Raw genomic sequence first — 14,604 nt, 5'->3', positions numbered from 1 at the left:
GCCCCTCGGCTTCCGCTGTTCAATCCGTCTGTCCCCACATCTCAATCTGCCGTCGCAACTGTCTTCGGTCGTTATCTGTCATTTTCCGACACGACTCACCCTTGCCAATGGGGATCTGGCATTGGTCGCGTGTACGCCGCCTACCGCGCATGTCCGACTGGCGCGACTCGTTCCTCAATTCTGCATCATAGTACGTCTGGATCCATTTTGTGATCATGCGTCTCAGACATCATCCTCATCCATCGGCTACCTGCCACAGATTAAGTGTCACAGTCTGCGTCAATACGGTATTGAAAACGATTCACTATATGCTAGTGAGAGCACGAGTACCGCGTACATCGGCCTCCCGCCGCTGTCAGTGCCATGTCCGCTTCTTATGTGCCTGATACCGGACAGGACTGGAGTATATAGGTTGTACCCCAGCCGCTCCATGATGCTGTCTCCGTCAAACTACCCCAGTTCCTCCAGACGACGCTTCCCAGTCACTGTAGGGTCGGCTGACATGTCGCGGAATAGGGTCATTGACGAACAATATCACCACATCGAATATCGGTGCGTTCAAAATCCAGCTTAGAGTTGCTGAAGCTGACGACGCTCGGACGCTACCTCCTCGACACCCGAGAGTCAGCCTGCAGGCTCGTCATGGTCCAGATTCCAGCTTTGATTGGTCGCGAGCCACGCACTCGAACACCTTCACTAATCGCGCGGCGCGCTGGCACTTCCTGACCTGGGGTCAAAGCTTCGATCGACCTTGGAGCGACTGCCTTCTGCCCACAAACTCGGTCAGATCTGCGTGCTTTTCTCTCCGCCTTATCAACCCTTGCCTCAACAGCTCGGTACCTGCCTCCCGATTACCATAACGACAAGTGTTCCAAAATGGACACTAAGTGCTCCTCCGCTTTTCGGCCCATACATCCATCTTCGGGCCGGCTACCACACCCTCCAGGCTCCGACCCACCGTTCCACGCATGACTGGCAATGACACTTCAGCTCCCGCTCGTGCCGTAGCAACTAAGCCGACCTTCGCGGCGTACGCAGCCCGTGGACTCGGACTCGTACCCAGCGCTCGCGAATGGCCCATCCTCATCTCAGACCGGTGTACTCTCTCACTTGGCTGCGCTGACTGGCGAATCCCGCTTGTGCGACGTTTCCCCGTCCGCGCCCTCAGGTCATAAAGCAATACGTCCCGAAGTAGCCAGCAGCGAGGCCATCTGCGATCTGTAGATGCAGTAGCGATCCTCGCCGACTACTATGAGAAAAAGGAACAAGAAGAAGATGCGGTCACATAAGAGCGCGTCCAGCTCGCGCGCGCGGTACGACAGACGACGGAGGCTATTGAACGGTACCGTTCACGGCGGCCTCAGGTTCGACTCGCGGCGGAACGCCAACCCGACCTACGACTCCTCCGGGTCCAGCAGCGAGCCTCCCGAAGATCACAGACCGCGCGGTCACCGGTGGACGAAAGAGGAAGACCAGACCGCGCGGCTGCAGTGGGCTGAGATTGCTGAAGAGCCTTGGTCTGGACAACGAGCGGGTCACTTGACCTCACGAAGGAGCAGCTGGTACGTTACAACCTGCCCGGCATGGGAGCCGCTATTGTTCTTGTCCTCTCGCTGCAGAATCACGTTAAGTGAGCCCAGTCGCGCCAAATCGTCGCCAGATGCCCGTAGTTTCAGTGGACTTAGTTCGTCCTCAGCGAATCGCGTCTTGCGTCGGTGAGTGATAGTTCTGTGTCTGGCTACGCGACTGATCTGACGTGACCGTGATGGTGCCGTAGGTTCCAGGACCAGTACCGCTGTGCGCAATAGAAGTGCATGTGGAGGTGAGTTGCGCGTTGTTCGAGAACCTTCGACTTAGCTCACCATTTCCCGTGCATAGGCCGTCGTTGATTAGTACGAACGAATATTGTATACGCTACAGTAAATGTGAAAACATCCGTTTGAAGACTCAGATCCCAGTCGGTGCATCGTCCGAGAAAGATGCACGAACCAGTCCATCTGAGGAGGCTCGTCCTGCAGGTCCCAAGTCAAAGTACTGGTCGCCGGCCTTGTCGTCGGTGAGCAACAAAGTTGAGGCGTGGAAAAATATTCACCGGCACGCTTTGACCTCAGACTGCACCCTCTCTTTGGGAGGGGCCGAGATGAAGCGCAGCTTTGCTAACTTCGCCGCTCATACCGTCATGAATAGTCTAGCTTGATGGACTGCGGTACTATCACGGCCAGACTTTCTCATTGCACGCCGTTCTTCAAGACGCGTCACGACGCTTTTTACTGCGCCACTGGCGGCGAGCTTGGACCCGTATCAAAGCGCGACGCTTGGACTGCATCAATGTCCACTGGCGGCACCTCTAGCCTCCTCTTTGACCTACGACTAGTATATCATGAATGAGGTGGACCGTGTTCTCCGCAACCTCTCGCATCTCAGAACCCATCCCAATCCAGTACACCACCATGTCTTTCCCATATCCCAGCGGCGACGCCTCAATCCGCCACATAACCCCCTCTGCGAGTCAGATCAGCTCTCACTCCAGTCTCGGAAACTGGGATGGAAGCCAGCCTCCGACTCGGTACCATAATCCCGCACCCGCCGCCGCTCCGGCTAACGTCACGCAGTACGCACAACCTCCGTTCCACAACAACCCGCCCTTTCCGCCCATGGTAGCCTCGCACCCAGGAGGAGGCCCGGTGCATGGGCCACACACCACGGTACCTGCGGGATACCTCCCTCCCGGCGGTTATAGCAACTTCGGCGGAGTCCCTTCACACGCCACCCATGGACAATACGGCGGCTCGTTGCCGTATGGATCTGCTCCGGCGTTGCGTGGGCCGACGTCGGCCGTACCTAGTCAATACCCGCCACTTACAGACATCAGTCCCGCGCGTGGCTCTCGGCGGACTGTAAAAAGAACGGAGACTCAAGCATGCACGGAATGCACCCTCTGGTGAGGATTCCGCACATGCGTTGTCCTCATATGCTGACGATGATGTTGTCGTTCAGCTATCTCTCATCCCGAGAATGCGACGGGGTAAAGCCTTTGTGTGGCACATGTCAGGCCGCCGGTCTGGGCGGGACATGTGACTATCGAGTGGTCATAGATGAACGAGCAATCACCGACACCGCTAAGGAGGCCCTTTGCCAGTTCTATGAGACCCAGAGCATGGCGCCGACCTATGACGAGCGGCTTCATCTTTCCAAAGAGACAGGGTGCCGAACGGAGTATATAGAGAGATGGTACGCATTCTGGTGTTAATTTGCTTGCAGTAGTAACATGACCTCCCGTTTGCTAGGTTTCAAAACAGACGCCATTTCGATCCGAGCTATGTCCCAACGAAGAGTACTCCCGCCCGCAGCCTCAGGAAGAAAGAGGAGAGAATGAACGACTTCCAAAATTCCTTTCTTGAAGATTATCTGCGTAGGAATGATCACCCAAATGGACCGCAGCGTGACTGGATAGCTAGCCAGCTTGATCTCAGTACAGAGGCCATACATAACTGGTTTGTTCTTTCTTACTGGGTTGTCGCCGGGAGAGTTCGCAGGTGACGAATGATTTTCAAACAGGTTCCGGTCCACTGGCAAGAGGAAGTACAAGGCGAATAATCCGTCGTAGCCTAGATGTCACCGTCGTCACCGGTGCGCATCCCGGTCAGAGATTCTGCTTGATTGATGCTTTGGCCGTCGTGTGTCACGGCCGAGTAGGTCAACGTTGGGGATTGCCAGCCCCATGGTTCATTAGCGAGCTGTACAACTCAGTTATTGTATCTTTGAATCGAATCCCTAGTCTTCATGTGACCATATATTGAACGATCACATTGCAAGCCTTCCAATCTTTCCCATAAACACGAGCATAGGAGGTACGTTATGACAATTGGCTTGCCTCGAAGAATACTCCGGCCAGTGGTATCGACATCAAACACATTCTACATGTCGCGTGCAGCCTGCTCGGGACCCTATCTCGAGCTGAAACGCATAAGCTAAACAGACAGCATGTCTTCCGCAGCATCGTCGTCGAGAGACAACTCCTCCTCATCCCTGAGTGACAAAGACAATCGGACGTCTTCTCATCTAGGGTCTAACGCCCATCCTACGCTTCTTCGCAGGCCGTTGCTCGTCGTCTTCCACCGTGTCCGATACTTGCTCTACTTCGTCCTCGCCGCGCTCACTCGCTCGATCTAGCACAAGTTGCTCAGCCTTGTCAATTCCATCTTCCTTTTCCACGATGCCGTCTTCGTCATCGTCCGTCTCGTCACTCCAGGAAGAAGAGAAACCTTTGCACTTGGGAGGGGCGCAATCCGTGCTCCTGAAAAGGTCCTCACACTTCGTCGTCTCTGCAGGCCAATGAATCAGCTTGCCCTCCTCGTCCCGTTCGGTGTAGGCCAAGAAGAGTTCCAGAAGCTCCTCATGGTCGCACATGGTGAGACTCGGAGGCGGGACAGGGACCTTCGGCTCCGGAGTCGGGACCGTCATGCCAACGTCTGTTGGCTTGGAGTCCTCTTGGCGCCGCAGAGATCGCTTCTGGAGGTCCTTCCTCAAGGCGGCAAACCGTGCGGCGCGTACTGGATCGACCGGGGGTTTCGCGTATACCACAGGCTTCGGCGGCGGGGGCGGCGGGGGCGGAGGGTCGTATGTCTTGCGGAGGCCTTTGATGTCGACCGCGGCGTAGTGTTCCCTACACAGGTCGCGTATGTCCGTGAGAAGTTCGTGGAGGGTGGGGTTGACCGATTCGGGAACCAAGAGGCGAGGGTCGGCAAACTCTGTCATATACGACAGTTTCGAATCGCCGCCGATCTCAGCACCATCGGACTCCCGTATGCGTTCGGCCTGGAATGTCCTCATTACGAAATTTTCGAACTGGTACTGAAAGTAGAAGCTGGTCTGGTGGAAGCGGAGGACGCAGTAGTGATAGATGTGCACAAAGGACTCGATGTCGTCCGAGAGTTCATGTGGTCGATCAGGGAATTGTAGCGATAGCGCAGACCGGAAGAGCCATGTTCCCTGCCACCACCAGATGAGGACCACACAGCATCGTCAAGGAAGATGTAGGACTCACCCCGGAGTTAGGTGTTCCTCTCGACTGGTCGAGCTCCAGTTCCGCCTTGTATTGACACAAGTCCCAATCGCACAACATGCCGGTCTTTTTGACTGCAGGTCCGCGACCGACTTCGTGGATCAAGATGTTGAACAAGCTCACATCCTTGTGTAAGATTTCGGCCTTCTGCCAGGCATCTCGGTGAGCTACGAGGACGTATCAGCATCGCGGAAAAAGCAAACAGTACCGTGGCTTCAGACGTACCTAGAAGTGCATGGCACATGAATGTTGTGAAGGCTCCGAAGTCCTCGAAGTCCGTCACAGGTCGACAGACCTCCTTGAACAGTAGGCGGTAGTGACGGAAAGGAGCGCATGACCGTTTGATGACCTCTTGACTTTTCGTGATTTGCGCGCCGTCTGAGCCAGGAACGTCTTCGTGCGCCAAGCACGTCAACACATACTGCACGCCCTTTCCATTCAGGTCTTTGTAGGTCTCGTGCTCACGCCGCAAACGCTTGAGAGCAGGCCACCAACAGTCCTTGATGAACCGGACAGTTCCCTCGTCGATATCATACGCAACGAAGCCGCGAGTACAACGGCCGTGCAGGAACGGCTTCATGTACATAGGACGGCCAACGATGTACCTTCGCCCGCACATTGTAAGTTCGTACGCAGTGCTTTTGCCCAATAGTAGGGTTGATGAAGGGTCTTTATCATCGACGGAGAGCGCGTAGTAGATTTGCTGCTCGACGTAGTCGCTAGGAGCGTCCGGGGCATATGCGAACATCCTCTTCACATCCTCGGGATTGGCAGGGACAACCGTGGGGTCGAATCCTAGCTGCTCGCGAGACATACGACCGAGGCGCCAGAAGAACTGATGGAGGGTAACGTCCTCGCGGGTACCGTACTTGAAAGGCTCCGAAACTAGTGTGTATGCACGATCAAAGTAGAGGATGCGAGCCTGGTGACGGAGCACATAGAGGATGTAGACGTGCGTGCGATGGTGGTAGCTGAACAGTTGCCCGACGTACTTCAGGACCCGCTCGAGGGCTTTGTTTCCGTATCGTGTCTTCTTCAGGTGGTGCTCGCGCTGGTCGCCGAACGTGAACGCAGAATCGTAGTCATCGACCCTGACTTCGATAGGAACTGCAAGCTCTGCCCAGGAGAAGCGTCCGACCCACTCCTTGCGGGCTTCGTTCTTGATGACCGGAGGATCGACATGAGTCGCATTGTGCTCGGTGACTAGGAAGGTGCCTCCGGCTGGACGGATGGGGCTTCTGCAACCGTCGTCGTCACGGGTGTACTCGAGACCGATAGATGCCGGCGGTGTGTCGTGGGTGACGATTTTAGCCGGTGGAGACCCCTCGGGCTGCGGGGCTGAGGCGACCTCTATCATAGACTTGGATATCTTGCACTGCGAATCAACGCGTGGTTAGCAGAGACACCAAGTTCGAAGCCGCAACCATTACGCACTATGTCGACGGTGAACGTCCACTTGGGTGGTGGTTCCGAGTCGTCGCCACTCTCAGAATGTTTCCGCTTGCCGCTGCCGGTGGTCCCGAGCTCCGAGTCTGCCACATAGTATGCCGTATCCAGAGTCTCCTGCGGAGGATCAGGATGGTCGCATGGCATGAAGACGTCGAACATGGTCTTGAGGGAGACCTCCTTGATGTTCTTGGCGATGTCGTCCAGATCCATCGGTCCACGTCAGAGTTACAGGCGTGTCGCTGTAGGCGCAGCATATAAATTACAGCTGATGTATTTAACCATGAGTTTTCAAAACACTCACCGATGGTTTCAATTGGGTGGAGCGAGCTCGACTTCAACAAGACTTGAGTACGGTGGTTGCGGCGCTGTAGTGAGTGGGGGAAATCAATACCATTCAGTCGTGGTTCGCCGACCTAGGAGATGCGCTGTTACACATACCAATGTTCAGGAAGAGGTGGTCTGATGAGAGACGGAACGAGATCCCTTCACCGTGTAAGTAGCTCAAAGTGGTTCAAGTTGAAGCCTGTTCCCAAGCGCTCAACGTCAACGACCAGCGCTGATGGCGTGGGAACTATTTTATGTCGGGCCGGTCTTTTTTTTTTTTTTTTTGGATCACGGGTATATTGCGTAGACTACAAATACATGCAGTGCTTCAACAGCCGTCTGCGAGACGCAGGGTTTTCAGAATGGACCCTGCAAACATATTTGCGAGTTCATGTCCCAGGAATGAGACGTTTATCAGTCCAACGAGCAAGATACGAAGGGCGAGGGTCCTCCTAGGAGTAGTCCGGAGCGTCCTCAAAAGAGAGCGCTGTCGGATTGTCCTGGAGGAACCGCTGGATGTCGTAGAAAGGGTCCATAGACACCAGGAGCTCCTCTATGGAGGAGTGTCGGTACCGTCGAGTGTAGTAGTCACATCGAAATAGGACGTGTTCACGAGAGTGATATAGCGGTGGGCCGGAGTGGAGGATGCAGAGTGTTGGCTCTTCGTGTCGATGGCGGAAGCGGTCGCGGTAGTGCCCGGTTGGTGCGTGGCCGGTGATGCATCGGATGAAGCGTGAGACTAGTGCGGGCCTGCCACCCAGACGCTGCAGTGGAAAGGACCGGGTATGGCGTATGTCGGGCCGGTCTGCCCTTCACCTTCACGCTTTGACCTGCATGATGTGTACGCAAAGTACATTCACGATTAGTTTGTCCGCGGCCCTCTCCCGCTCATGCATAAGCGAACCGTCGCTGACTCACAAACCACAATCAAACGATGCGCAGGCAGGCTAAGCCGCCGGAAACATGCAATTTGGCCACTGTCCCGAGGGTGTAGTTATAGACGGCTTGCGTACTAGTAGATGGTTGATATGTGATCGTTCGGTTCGCCGACCTTCTACCTACCATATTATTCGTCTTCGCATACTCGCACATGGGCATGTAAGGCGGTTGGAGGTTTGCGCAACCACATGGGGTAAGAGTTTGTCAGCCATCCGGGACCGATCCGACGAAACATGGGTAAAGAAAGGGCTATGTATGTATAAGTACCCAGTACCCAGGGCTCGAATAGAAGAGCCGTACCTGAGCTTGTATCATCCCCGGATCAGCATCGAACGACATGTCCGGATCCGCCCTATTCACCAACCCAGCGCTCCTCATCATCGACTCCCAAGAGGGCGTCCTGCATACCACACGTTGGGGCCTATCCCGCTCTAACCCGTCCTTCGAATCAAACCTTGCCGCACTAGTCACGCACTTCCGCTCACGCGGCCTGCCAATCCTGCACGTCGGCCACCGCTCGACCGACCTCACGTCCCCGCTGCACCCGGACAACGACGGCGGAGCGGGGATTGCATTCATCCCGGAGGCAACGCCATCTCCGGGGGAACCAGTCGTCTACAAGAGCGTCCACTCAGCTTTCGTCGGGACGTCGCTCGCGGACGTGATTCGCGAGCGGGGGATCCGTACGCTCTTCGTCGCGGGAATGGAGACGGATCTGTGCGTGTCAACGACAATCCGGATGGGCGCGAACCTGGAGGTGGTCGTGCCGGAGGATGGTGGGAGGATATTCATTGTGGAGGACGCAGTGGCGAATCGAGAGCGGGGCGGGTGGGACGCGGAGACCGTGCACGCCGTAAGCGTGGCCAGCTTGAAGGACGAGTTTGCCGGAGTCGTAGAGACAAAAGAAGTCATGCAATGGTTGACGTGACCTGGCTTCTGTGAATATAAACGTATCAGCGGAGTACAATGATGACGGAAAAGCATGTCGTGACCAATGCGAGTTTGGTCTTTGCCAGAGGGGCAGACTTCTTTCGCCAGTTCCTCCACCCCACCTCACGGTCTATGCGACCCATCGATCCGCTACCAACCATCATTACCGTCACTCTATCTGAACTCGAACTCTGAGTTGTAAGTAAGTGGAAAGATGACACACCGTCCGGCGCATGACAAGCGTTATCGGATCGGCTTAGGCCCGCCATCAACGTCGAGGGACGTATCCCATCCGCCGACACCGCGCTCTTGCCCACTGGTGCTCCTCGACAGATTCATGCGCCTGTGTTCGTGACGGATTCATCCGCAGGATTCTGGTGCATGGCAGCAACCATCCGTGCATGTATGACGCCTCGTACGGTAGTAGCATGCACACAGGCAGTCATATCAGCCAAACACTGGCCTGAGAGTCAGACTGTGGACTCGACTCTCCCAATTGCGCCTGCGGACAACCAGCTGGACGAGCCTCCACCAAAGTGGCCGCCCGCATCTCGAGGGAGGAAGGAGTTTTATGCCACTCACCAATGTTGGGGACCAAGAGGCCCCGACGCCCGGCGCGCCCTCCGATGTGCGCCCTTGTGCGCCAGACGGAGAGAGAGGGCGATACTGTGGCGGGATAAATGGGGATAAATCCCACGGAGATCATCTTGGACCGGACTCGGAACGATCATTCGAGGAAGCTGCGGGTGCAATGTCGTTGCGGGGGACGCTAGAGCGATGCGTCGAGCGTAACGTCATCTACAGGACCAGCAGAGGGCCCGAGTCCTCATAATGCCGTTTGTCAACAAGGGCGAAGTCGCTGTCCTAGCGGACAGACGGTATGCCAGAGGAGCCGATGATAAGCCCACCTGGGATAGGCGAGAGGAGGACCTGACTTGCATCCAGGTGTCCCCTTTCAACGACACAGTTGACAGTTCTCAAGCTCAATTCGAGGCGGGCCCTGTACTCGATATCGCCACGCAAAACCGCATTGAGAATTGGCGTGTAAAGCGTGCTTATATGGAACGCAAGGAACGCGCGTTGGTGTGGGTGTTGGGAGTGTTCGGGCGAGCTCGTGCGGGATGAGTGCGGACGGACTAGGGAGCTACAGCGTTGACTAGCTTATAGCAAATAGAGACGGCGATATTAACGCGTCACTTCTTGGAAACCCGCAGGAAGAGATGGAGAGATGCTCACCGGATCGTGCTCAGTAGCCTCCCTACACCTCGGCCAAGTCCGCTCATCCTGGATCCATCAATCCTTTGGTGTGCACGAAAGCGAGATAGCGTGTTCTGAGGACCGGATTAAGGCCGTAATCCAGGTACTACATAGTATACAAGAGGAGCATAGGGGAGGCTTGAAGATGAGAGGGAGGCTTGAAGATGAGACGGAGGAAGCATCGTGATGGCAAGTTGGCAAGCGCAGCGGAAGCGCTCTGCTATCGCGCTACAAGGCCGTCGCGCGCGCTGCGACGACGCTCCGCCCAGGGCCACAACCAGCATTTCAATCGACTAGCCAGGACAGCCATGAAATTGCAGACGGAGTATGGAATATGTCAAATATATATCGCACGTATACAAATACCTTCCCAGGCAGCAGCTTCTGTCCCCAGGTTCCTCATTCTGCCACCACTACCACCACTACCACCACCACCACCACCATGTCGGCAGACCGAAAGGTCGTACTAGTCACAGGCTGCTCGGACGGCGGCATAGGCTCCGCTCTGTAAGCTGTATGCTTCACATGACCATAGATGGGGAGTGCTCACGTCGTGTTGTCACCAGATGTGCTGAATATGCCGCGCAAGGCTGCAAGGTCTACGCGACCGCACGTAAGATGGAGGCCATGGATGGTTTGAAGCACGGCACGAACGTGGCGAAATTAGTCCTGGACGTCACGAAGGAGAAGAACGTCCGCGACGTGGTGGACACCATTATCTCCAAGGAGGGCCAGATAGACGTCCTGGTCAACAATGCCGGTGTCCTCTGCGTCGGTACGTACACGTCTCAGTGCGCTCGCTACCCGTGTATACGAGCTCAATGTCGATTGCTGGCTGCGTACTGATAGGACCCGTCACCGATGTCCCCTTGAGCGTGGTCAAGGACGCGTACGACGCGAACGTGTTTTCGGTCATCAATATGTGCCAAGCCGTCATACCACACATGGCCGAGCGCAAGAGAGGCACGATCGTCCAAATAAGCTCTATCGGAGCCTACATGTACGTCCTCCCAAGAACTGTTCTAGCCTCAGGCCCTCTCATCCTCCCCTCAGACCGACACCATGGGCGGGCATCTACGGCTCGACGAAAGCCGCGCTGCGTTCCATCTCTGATGTGCTTTACATGGAGTGCACGCCCTTGAACGTCTCCGTGCTCACCGTCACTACCGGCGCCGTGCGCTCGAACCTTTCCAAGAATCAAGCGGCATCCCTCCCCGTGGACAACCTGCCCGAGGACTCACTCTCTAAGCGTTTCCTCCCCGACATCCTCGCACGCATCTACATGAGCCAGGGCGCAGACTCTATGCCCGCAGAGGAGTATGCGCGGCGCGTCGTTGGCGCGAGCCTGCAGGCGAAGCCGCCGAGGGAGATGATGATCGGCGGGAAGACGCTGCTGTATCGGGTCCTTGAATGGATCCCGAGGACCATCACGCTCAGGCTCTTTTGGCGCTATTTCACGCAGAAGACGCGGGAGGAAGAGGAGTTGCGACAGGCCTGAAATAGTGAGACGACACGGTGCATGTACTGATTTGAGCCTTCTGATAGTTCCCACTATTGCATCCGTACTGTTGCTGCGAGACACAAGAAACTCTTCCGTGGCTTCCTTCAGGCACGCCACGACAACTCTTGCCACTATGAGCCGTCAGCGCGTCAGCCCTTGTCTCCGGTCTGTCCAGACCTGAATTCGCCACCGAGGAGCGCTGCATCGCCGAGCTCGCGTACGCGAACGTCCTCCAGAACGACACCCACTCCGAGGACTGGTTCAGTCTGCACGTCATCATGATCGGGTGTGTCTACGTGAGTCTCCACTGTCCTGCAAGTGAGCACCGAACGGGCGAGAGCCGAGCCTGACTGATGGATCCACGCGAGCAGGGATGGTCGAAGCTCGCGATGGAGCTCTACCCTACTGCTGATAGGACGACGCCCTTCTTCGACACCTGGATCAAGGACAACGTGGCCGTCAAGGATGAGGTACTGCAGTTATCCGACTCCGCCGTCGCTCAGTCCAGTGAGTATCGTCCCATATGACGTAGACCAGAACTCACGGTTGCGATCCCGCTAGCGTTCTTGACCGAGAACGACAAGACTTGGAGCTCGCTAGTCGAGACCAACGTCGAATACCCGAGGCTATTCCGGACCTGCATGCGCCTTGAGACCGCGCTCTTTGACAGCGCGTATGAAGACGTGAAACGAAAGAAGGCGGGCGGGAACTTGTAAACGACATGCGAGTATGTTTTCACACGGCAGACATACTAGGAAAGCTGTTGCATGAGAATCGATGAAGACTTGTATGCGCGCCGCTGAGCTGCTATGCATGCTCCCACCTGTTTCGTTCGCAGAAAAATAAGCTACTATTTTCACTTCGTAGACTCCTTTGATCTGCATATCTATACGTCACGAAGCCATAGGAACAACCCTAGCAACGCCTACCTGTACTCTAGGACCATGTCAGGGTCGACCGACTCGGAGTGTCGTAGTCCGTTGCAATTTTGAACTTGGAATATAAGACGACCATAAGAGATGTGGATATCGGGAGGCAGAAGTCGAGCTGATTTAAGGCAGCGCGAAGTTGACCACGTTCATCTTCAAGTTCAAATGCAAAGTGGCCGAGGAATGCCGGAAGATTCCGGAGGAGTTGGCAAGGCACCATCTGACGCTCACGGTTGCTCGTGAGAAAGTTCAAGCTGCAACTTCAACCACAACCCAGTAGGCATGCCGCCTTGATATGTCATTCGTAGTACTTACCATCAGTTGTGGAACTCTGCAGGATCTCAGCAGATTCTGCACTTAGCACAAGCCATGCGAAGCGACTTCAAGTCAGCGTCAGCATGCCGTGTCTTCAATCATTGGCGATGTGCGACGCGTACCGAGCTTCAAGTGCGCGTGGGTCTTGCAGGACGATCGCGAGGAATCGCACCCAACACAAAGACCGTATCACTTCGTCCCTTCTGTCCGTCGCAGACGTTCGCATCCCTTAGTGCCCAAGCAGCGACGGACGGCGTTCTTTCCGATACTCCTCTAGCGCGTCGAGCGCTGAAGTCGTCTTCCATCCTCCGCACCCTGGATCCGACAAAACTCACGCCAAAAGACCATATCACGTCTGTGCAGTGGCCCAGCCTTCGCAGATCTTTTGAACTCCTCGTCGCACGCTATGACGACGGCTATCCAAGAGTCACTGTCCTGCACGACCCCCCGCTAGAGGACTCCGGCGGGAATCTCGCTGGGTTCCTGTATTATCACCAACCGCCTCATGCTCCACCCCTTGCAGGAGAGCTTCGCTTCCGTATCACAGCCTCAGGAGATCCTGAAAGCTTTCCTTCCGGCGTCGATTATACGATGGAACAAGGTATTCCGTGGTCCATGCCCCTTCCCACAATTGCTGGCAATCAGACCTTCGCACCCATCCTGCATCTCCTCACGGATGTCGACGCGACAGTTCCTCACCGAGTGATGGAACTGGCGCGGGAAAATCAATATACGTTCACGTCTGGCAGTGTCCAGGCCTCGCGATACCTGTATGCTTTTGGTCAGCCGTTCCATCTACCTCTTACACGTCGTGCGCCTGTGTTCGAATTTGTTGGCAAGGAACGTGTCGTGCGGCGCCGATTGGAGCACATAACAGCCTTCTGCATAGGGCCTTGGCGCCATTACCCACGCTCAGGTCAGTCTGCATTCCGCACTGTGCTCAGCTCCATTTGCGATCAAGAGAGCTGATAGCTCACCATCAACAGGCTCGATCATATGTTGCTTTGAGCCGTCTCCGCTCAAAGAGCACTCCGGGAAACGTGTCGCCGTCATCCGTGTGCTGCGCACTCTCGAGCACGATCCAGTTCGACCCAATCCGTCGTACACTGGACCCCCGATTCCACCCGAACTCTACCCTCGAGAAGGCGAGCTCTTGATGAAGTTGTATCATCGCAAGGTGAAAGTCTGGGCGGCCGATGTGGATGCCGGACAAACGTCGAAGTGGGGGCAGAATGCTCAAGCTACAGCGTTTTCGGTACTCTTCGAAAATGCGCTTGAATACGGATCCCCGTACGGCTTCTCAGCTTGAGCACTACCGGGGGCCGAAGAAGACGGTTGTGGTGGATGAATGATATATACCCTTGCGTCGTAGACAGAGTTGTACAGTATACCGTATTCAAGTTTTGAGTCAGTCGACTCCTGGCCACTATCCTGTCTTGCACGCAGCCGTCACCTATACACACAACTACGTACTGTACTCTACAATCCACGATTCACCGGATTCTCGTACCGATCCCCGTCACCGCTGCTGTGACAGTGGGATCTGTACCTCCCCGATTCCACCCACCCAGCCACCCACATACTATTTATTCACCACTTGCTACATTTCAGCGTGCGGCTCTCCGCGGCAAGACGTTACTGGAGTAGCTCGTCTTACGCGCATACGTCACTGGCAGACGGACAAAGACCTCCTAGTAGCTACCCCGACGCAACCTCGTTCGACGGCTCGTAATCAATGCGTGGCTGTGGTGGTTGGTAGCAATGATTATCATTCGGTTCGTGAACACAGGGCACAGAAAGGAAAGTACACATTCGTAAGTAGATTATACAACAGTCCCCAGATCGGAGCGACAGATTCTGCCTCTAATATCAGTACTTGGTTTCAGTTCCATTTA

At 55.5% G+C, this 14,604-nt stretch overlaps 7 protein-coding genes across 7 annotated transcripts; 5 read left to right on the top strand and 2 right to left on the bottom strand.

The window, feature by feature from the left end:
• Positions 1-1,251: 1,251 nt before the first annotated feature.
• Positions 1,252-3,454, top strand: L226DRAFT_526487 (uncharacterized protein; the record flags this gene model as incomplete). Its single annotated transcript, XM_067679053.1, has 8 exons — positions 1,252-1,562; positions 1,697-1,715; positions 1,778-1,822; positions 1,946-2,056; positions 2,442-2,941; positions 2,998-3,231; positions 3,288-3,334; positions 3,417-3,454. The coding sequence occupies 8 exons, from the start codon at positions 1,252-1,254 to the stop codon at positions 3,452-3,454; spliced, it is 1,305 nt and encodes a 434-aa protein (XP_067530210.1).
• A 318-nt stretch (positions 3,455-3,772) lies between these two features.
• L226DRAFT_616716 (uncharacterized protein) lies at positions 3,773-7,021 on the bottom strand. Its single transcript, XM_067686946.1, has 6 exons — positions 6,953-7,021; positions 6,816-6,879; positions 6,500-6,753; positions 5,291-6,440; positions 5,048-5,232; positions 3,773-4,992 (listed from the first exon to the last, which is right to left on the bottom strand). Exons 3-6 carry the CDS (start codon positions 6,722-6,724, stop codon positions 4,063-4,065), a joined length of 2,490 nt encoding a protein of 829 aa, XP_067530209.1. The 5' UTR covers positions 6,725-6,753; positions 6,816-6,879; positions 6,953-7,021; the 3' UTR covers positions 3,773-4,062.
• A 101-nt stretch (positions 7,022-7,122) lies between these two features.
• On the bottom strand, positions 7,123-7,617 carry L226DRAFT_596342 (uncharacterized protein; the record flags this gene model as incomplete). The annotated part of the gene is made up of 1 exon (XM_067685642.1): positions 7,123-7,617. A coding segment is annotated over one exon (327 nt), but the record flags the coding sequence as incomplete, so codon positions are not given.
• Positions 7,618-8,114: 497 nt separating this feature from the next.
• On the top strand, positions 8,115-8,705 carry L226DRAFT_548079 (Isochorismatase hydrolase; the record flags this gene model as incomplete). Its single annotated transcript, XM_067682564.1, has 1 exon — positions 8,115-8,705. One exon carries the CDS (start codon positions 8,115-8,117, stop codon positions 8,703-8,705), a length of 591 nt encoding a protein of 196 aa, XP_067530207.1.
• Positions 8,706-10,239: 1,534 nt separating this feature from the next.
• L226DRAFT_269562 (oxidoreductase) lies at positions 10,240-11,603 on the top strand. The gene is made up of 5 exons (XM_067673459.1): positions 10,240-10,289; positions 10,339-10,471; positions 10,531-10,739; positions 10,814-10,964; positions 11,018-11,603. The coding sequence occupies exons 2-5, from the start codon at positions 10,407-10,409 to the stop codon at positions 11,460-11,462; spliced, it is 870 nt and encodes a 289-aa protein (XP_067530206.1). The 5' UTR covers positions 10,240-10,289; positions 10,339-10,406; the 3' UTR covers positions 11,463-11,603.
• L226DRAFT_269563 (uncharacterized protein) lies at positions 11,604-12,286 on the top strand. Its single transcript, XM_067673460.1, has 3 exons — positions 11,604-11,761; positions 11,837-11,972; positions 12,027-12,286. The coding sequence occupies exons 1-3, from the start codon at positions 11,744-11,746 to the stop codon at positions 12,179-12,181; spliced, it is 309 nt and encodes a 102-aa protein (XP_067530205.1). The 5' UTR covers positions 11,604-11,743; the 3' UTR covers positions 12,182-12,286.
• A 360-nt stretch (positions 12,287-12,646) lies between these two features.
• Positions 12,647-14,438, top strand: L226DRAFT_616713 (uncharacterized protein). Its single transcript, XM_067686945.1, has 3 exons — positions 12,647-12,670; positions 12,732-13,625; positions 13,696-14,438. The coding sequence occupies exons 2-3, from the start codon at positions 12,764-12,766 to the stop codon at positions 14,016-14,018; spliced, it is 1,185 nt and encodes a 394-aa protein (XP_067530204.1). The 5' UTR covers positions 12,647-12,670; positions 12,732-12,763; the 3' UTR covers positions 14,019-14,438.
• Positions 14,439-14,604: the final 166 nt, after the last annotated feature.

This window comes from Lentinus tigrinus, assembly GCF_003813185.1.
Source record: "Lentinus tigrinus ALCF2SS1-7 unplaced genomic scaffold L226scaffold_45, whole genome shotgun sequence".
Classification (NCBI taxonomy): Eukaryota; Fungi; Basidiomycota; class Agaricomycetes; order Polyporales; family Polyporaceae; genus Lentinus; species Lentinus tigrinus.
This window is presented reverse-complemented; position numbering and strand designations above follow the sequence as displayed.

Coding starts and splice junctions, on each gene's coding strand:
- L226DRAFT_616716 (XM_067686946.1), bottom strand. CDS start 6,724: ATGGATCTGGACGACATCGCCAAGAACATCAAGGAGGTCTCCCTCAAG. Junction 5,233..5,290: donor CATGTGCCATGCACTTCTAG/GTACGTCTGAAG, acceptor ACGTCCTCGTAG/CTCACCGAGATGCCTGGCAG. Junction 4,993..5,047: donor GAGGAACACCTAACTCCGGG/GTGAGTCCTACA, acceptor TGGTGGTGGCAG/GGAACATGGCTCTTCCGGTC.
- L226DRAFT_269562 (XM_067673459.1), top strand. CDS start 10,407: ATGTCGGCAGACCGAAAGGTCGTACTAGTCACAGGCTGCTCGGACGGC. Junction 10,472..10,530: donor GGCGGCATAGGCTCCGCTCT/GTAAGCTGTATG, acceptor TGTTGTCACCAG/ATGTGCTGAATATGCCGCGC. Junction 10,740..10,813: donor TGCCGGTGTCCTCTGCGTCG/GTACGTACACGT, acceptor GCGTACTGATAG/GACCCGTCACCGATGTCCCC.
- L226DRAFT_616713 (XM_067686945.1), top strand. CDS start 12,764: ATGCGAAGCGACTTCAAGTCAGCGTCAGCATGCCGTGTCTTCAATCAT. Junction 13,626..13,695: donor GCGCCATTACCCACGCTCAG/GTCAGTCTGCAT, acceptor CACCATCAACAG/GCTCGATCATATGTTGCTTT.
- L226DRAFT_269563 (XM_067673460.1), top strand. Junction 11,973..12,026: donor CTCCGCCGTCGCTCAGTCCA/GTGAGTATCGTC, acceptor CGATCCCGCTAG/CGTTCTTGACCGAGAACGAC.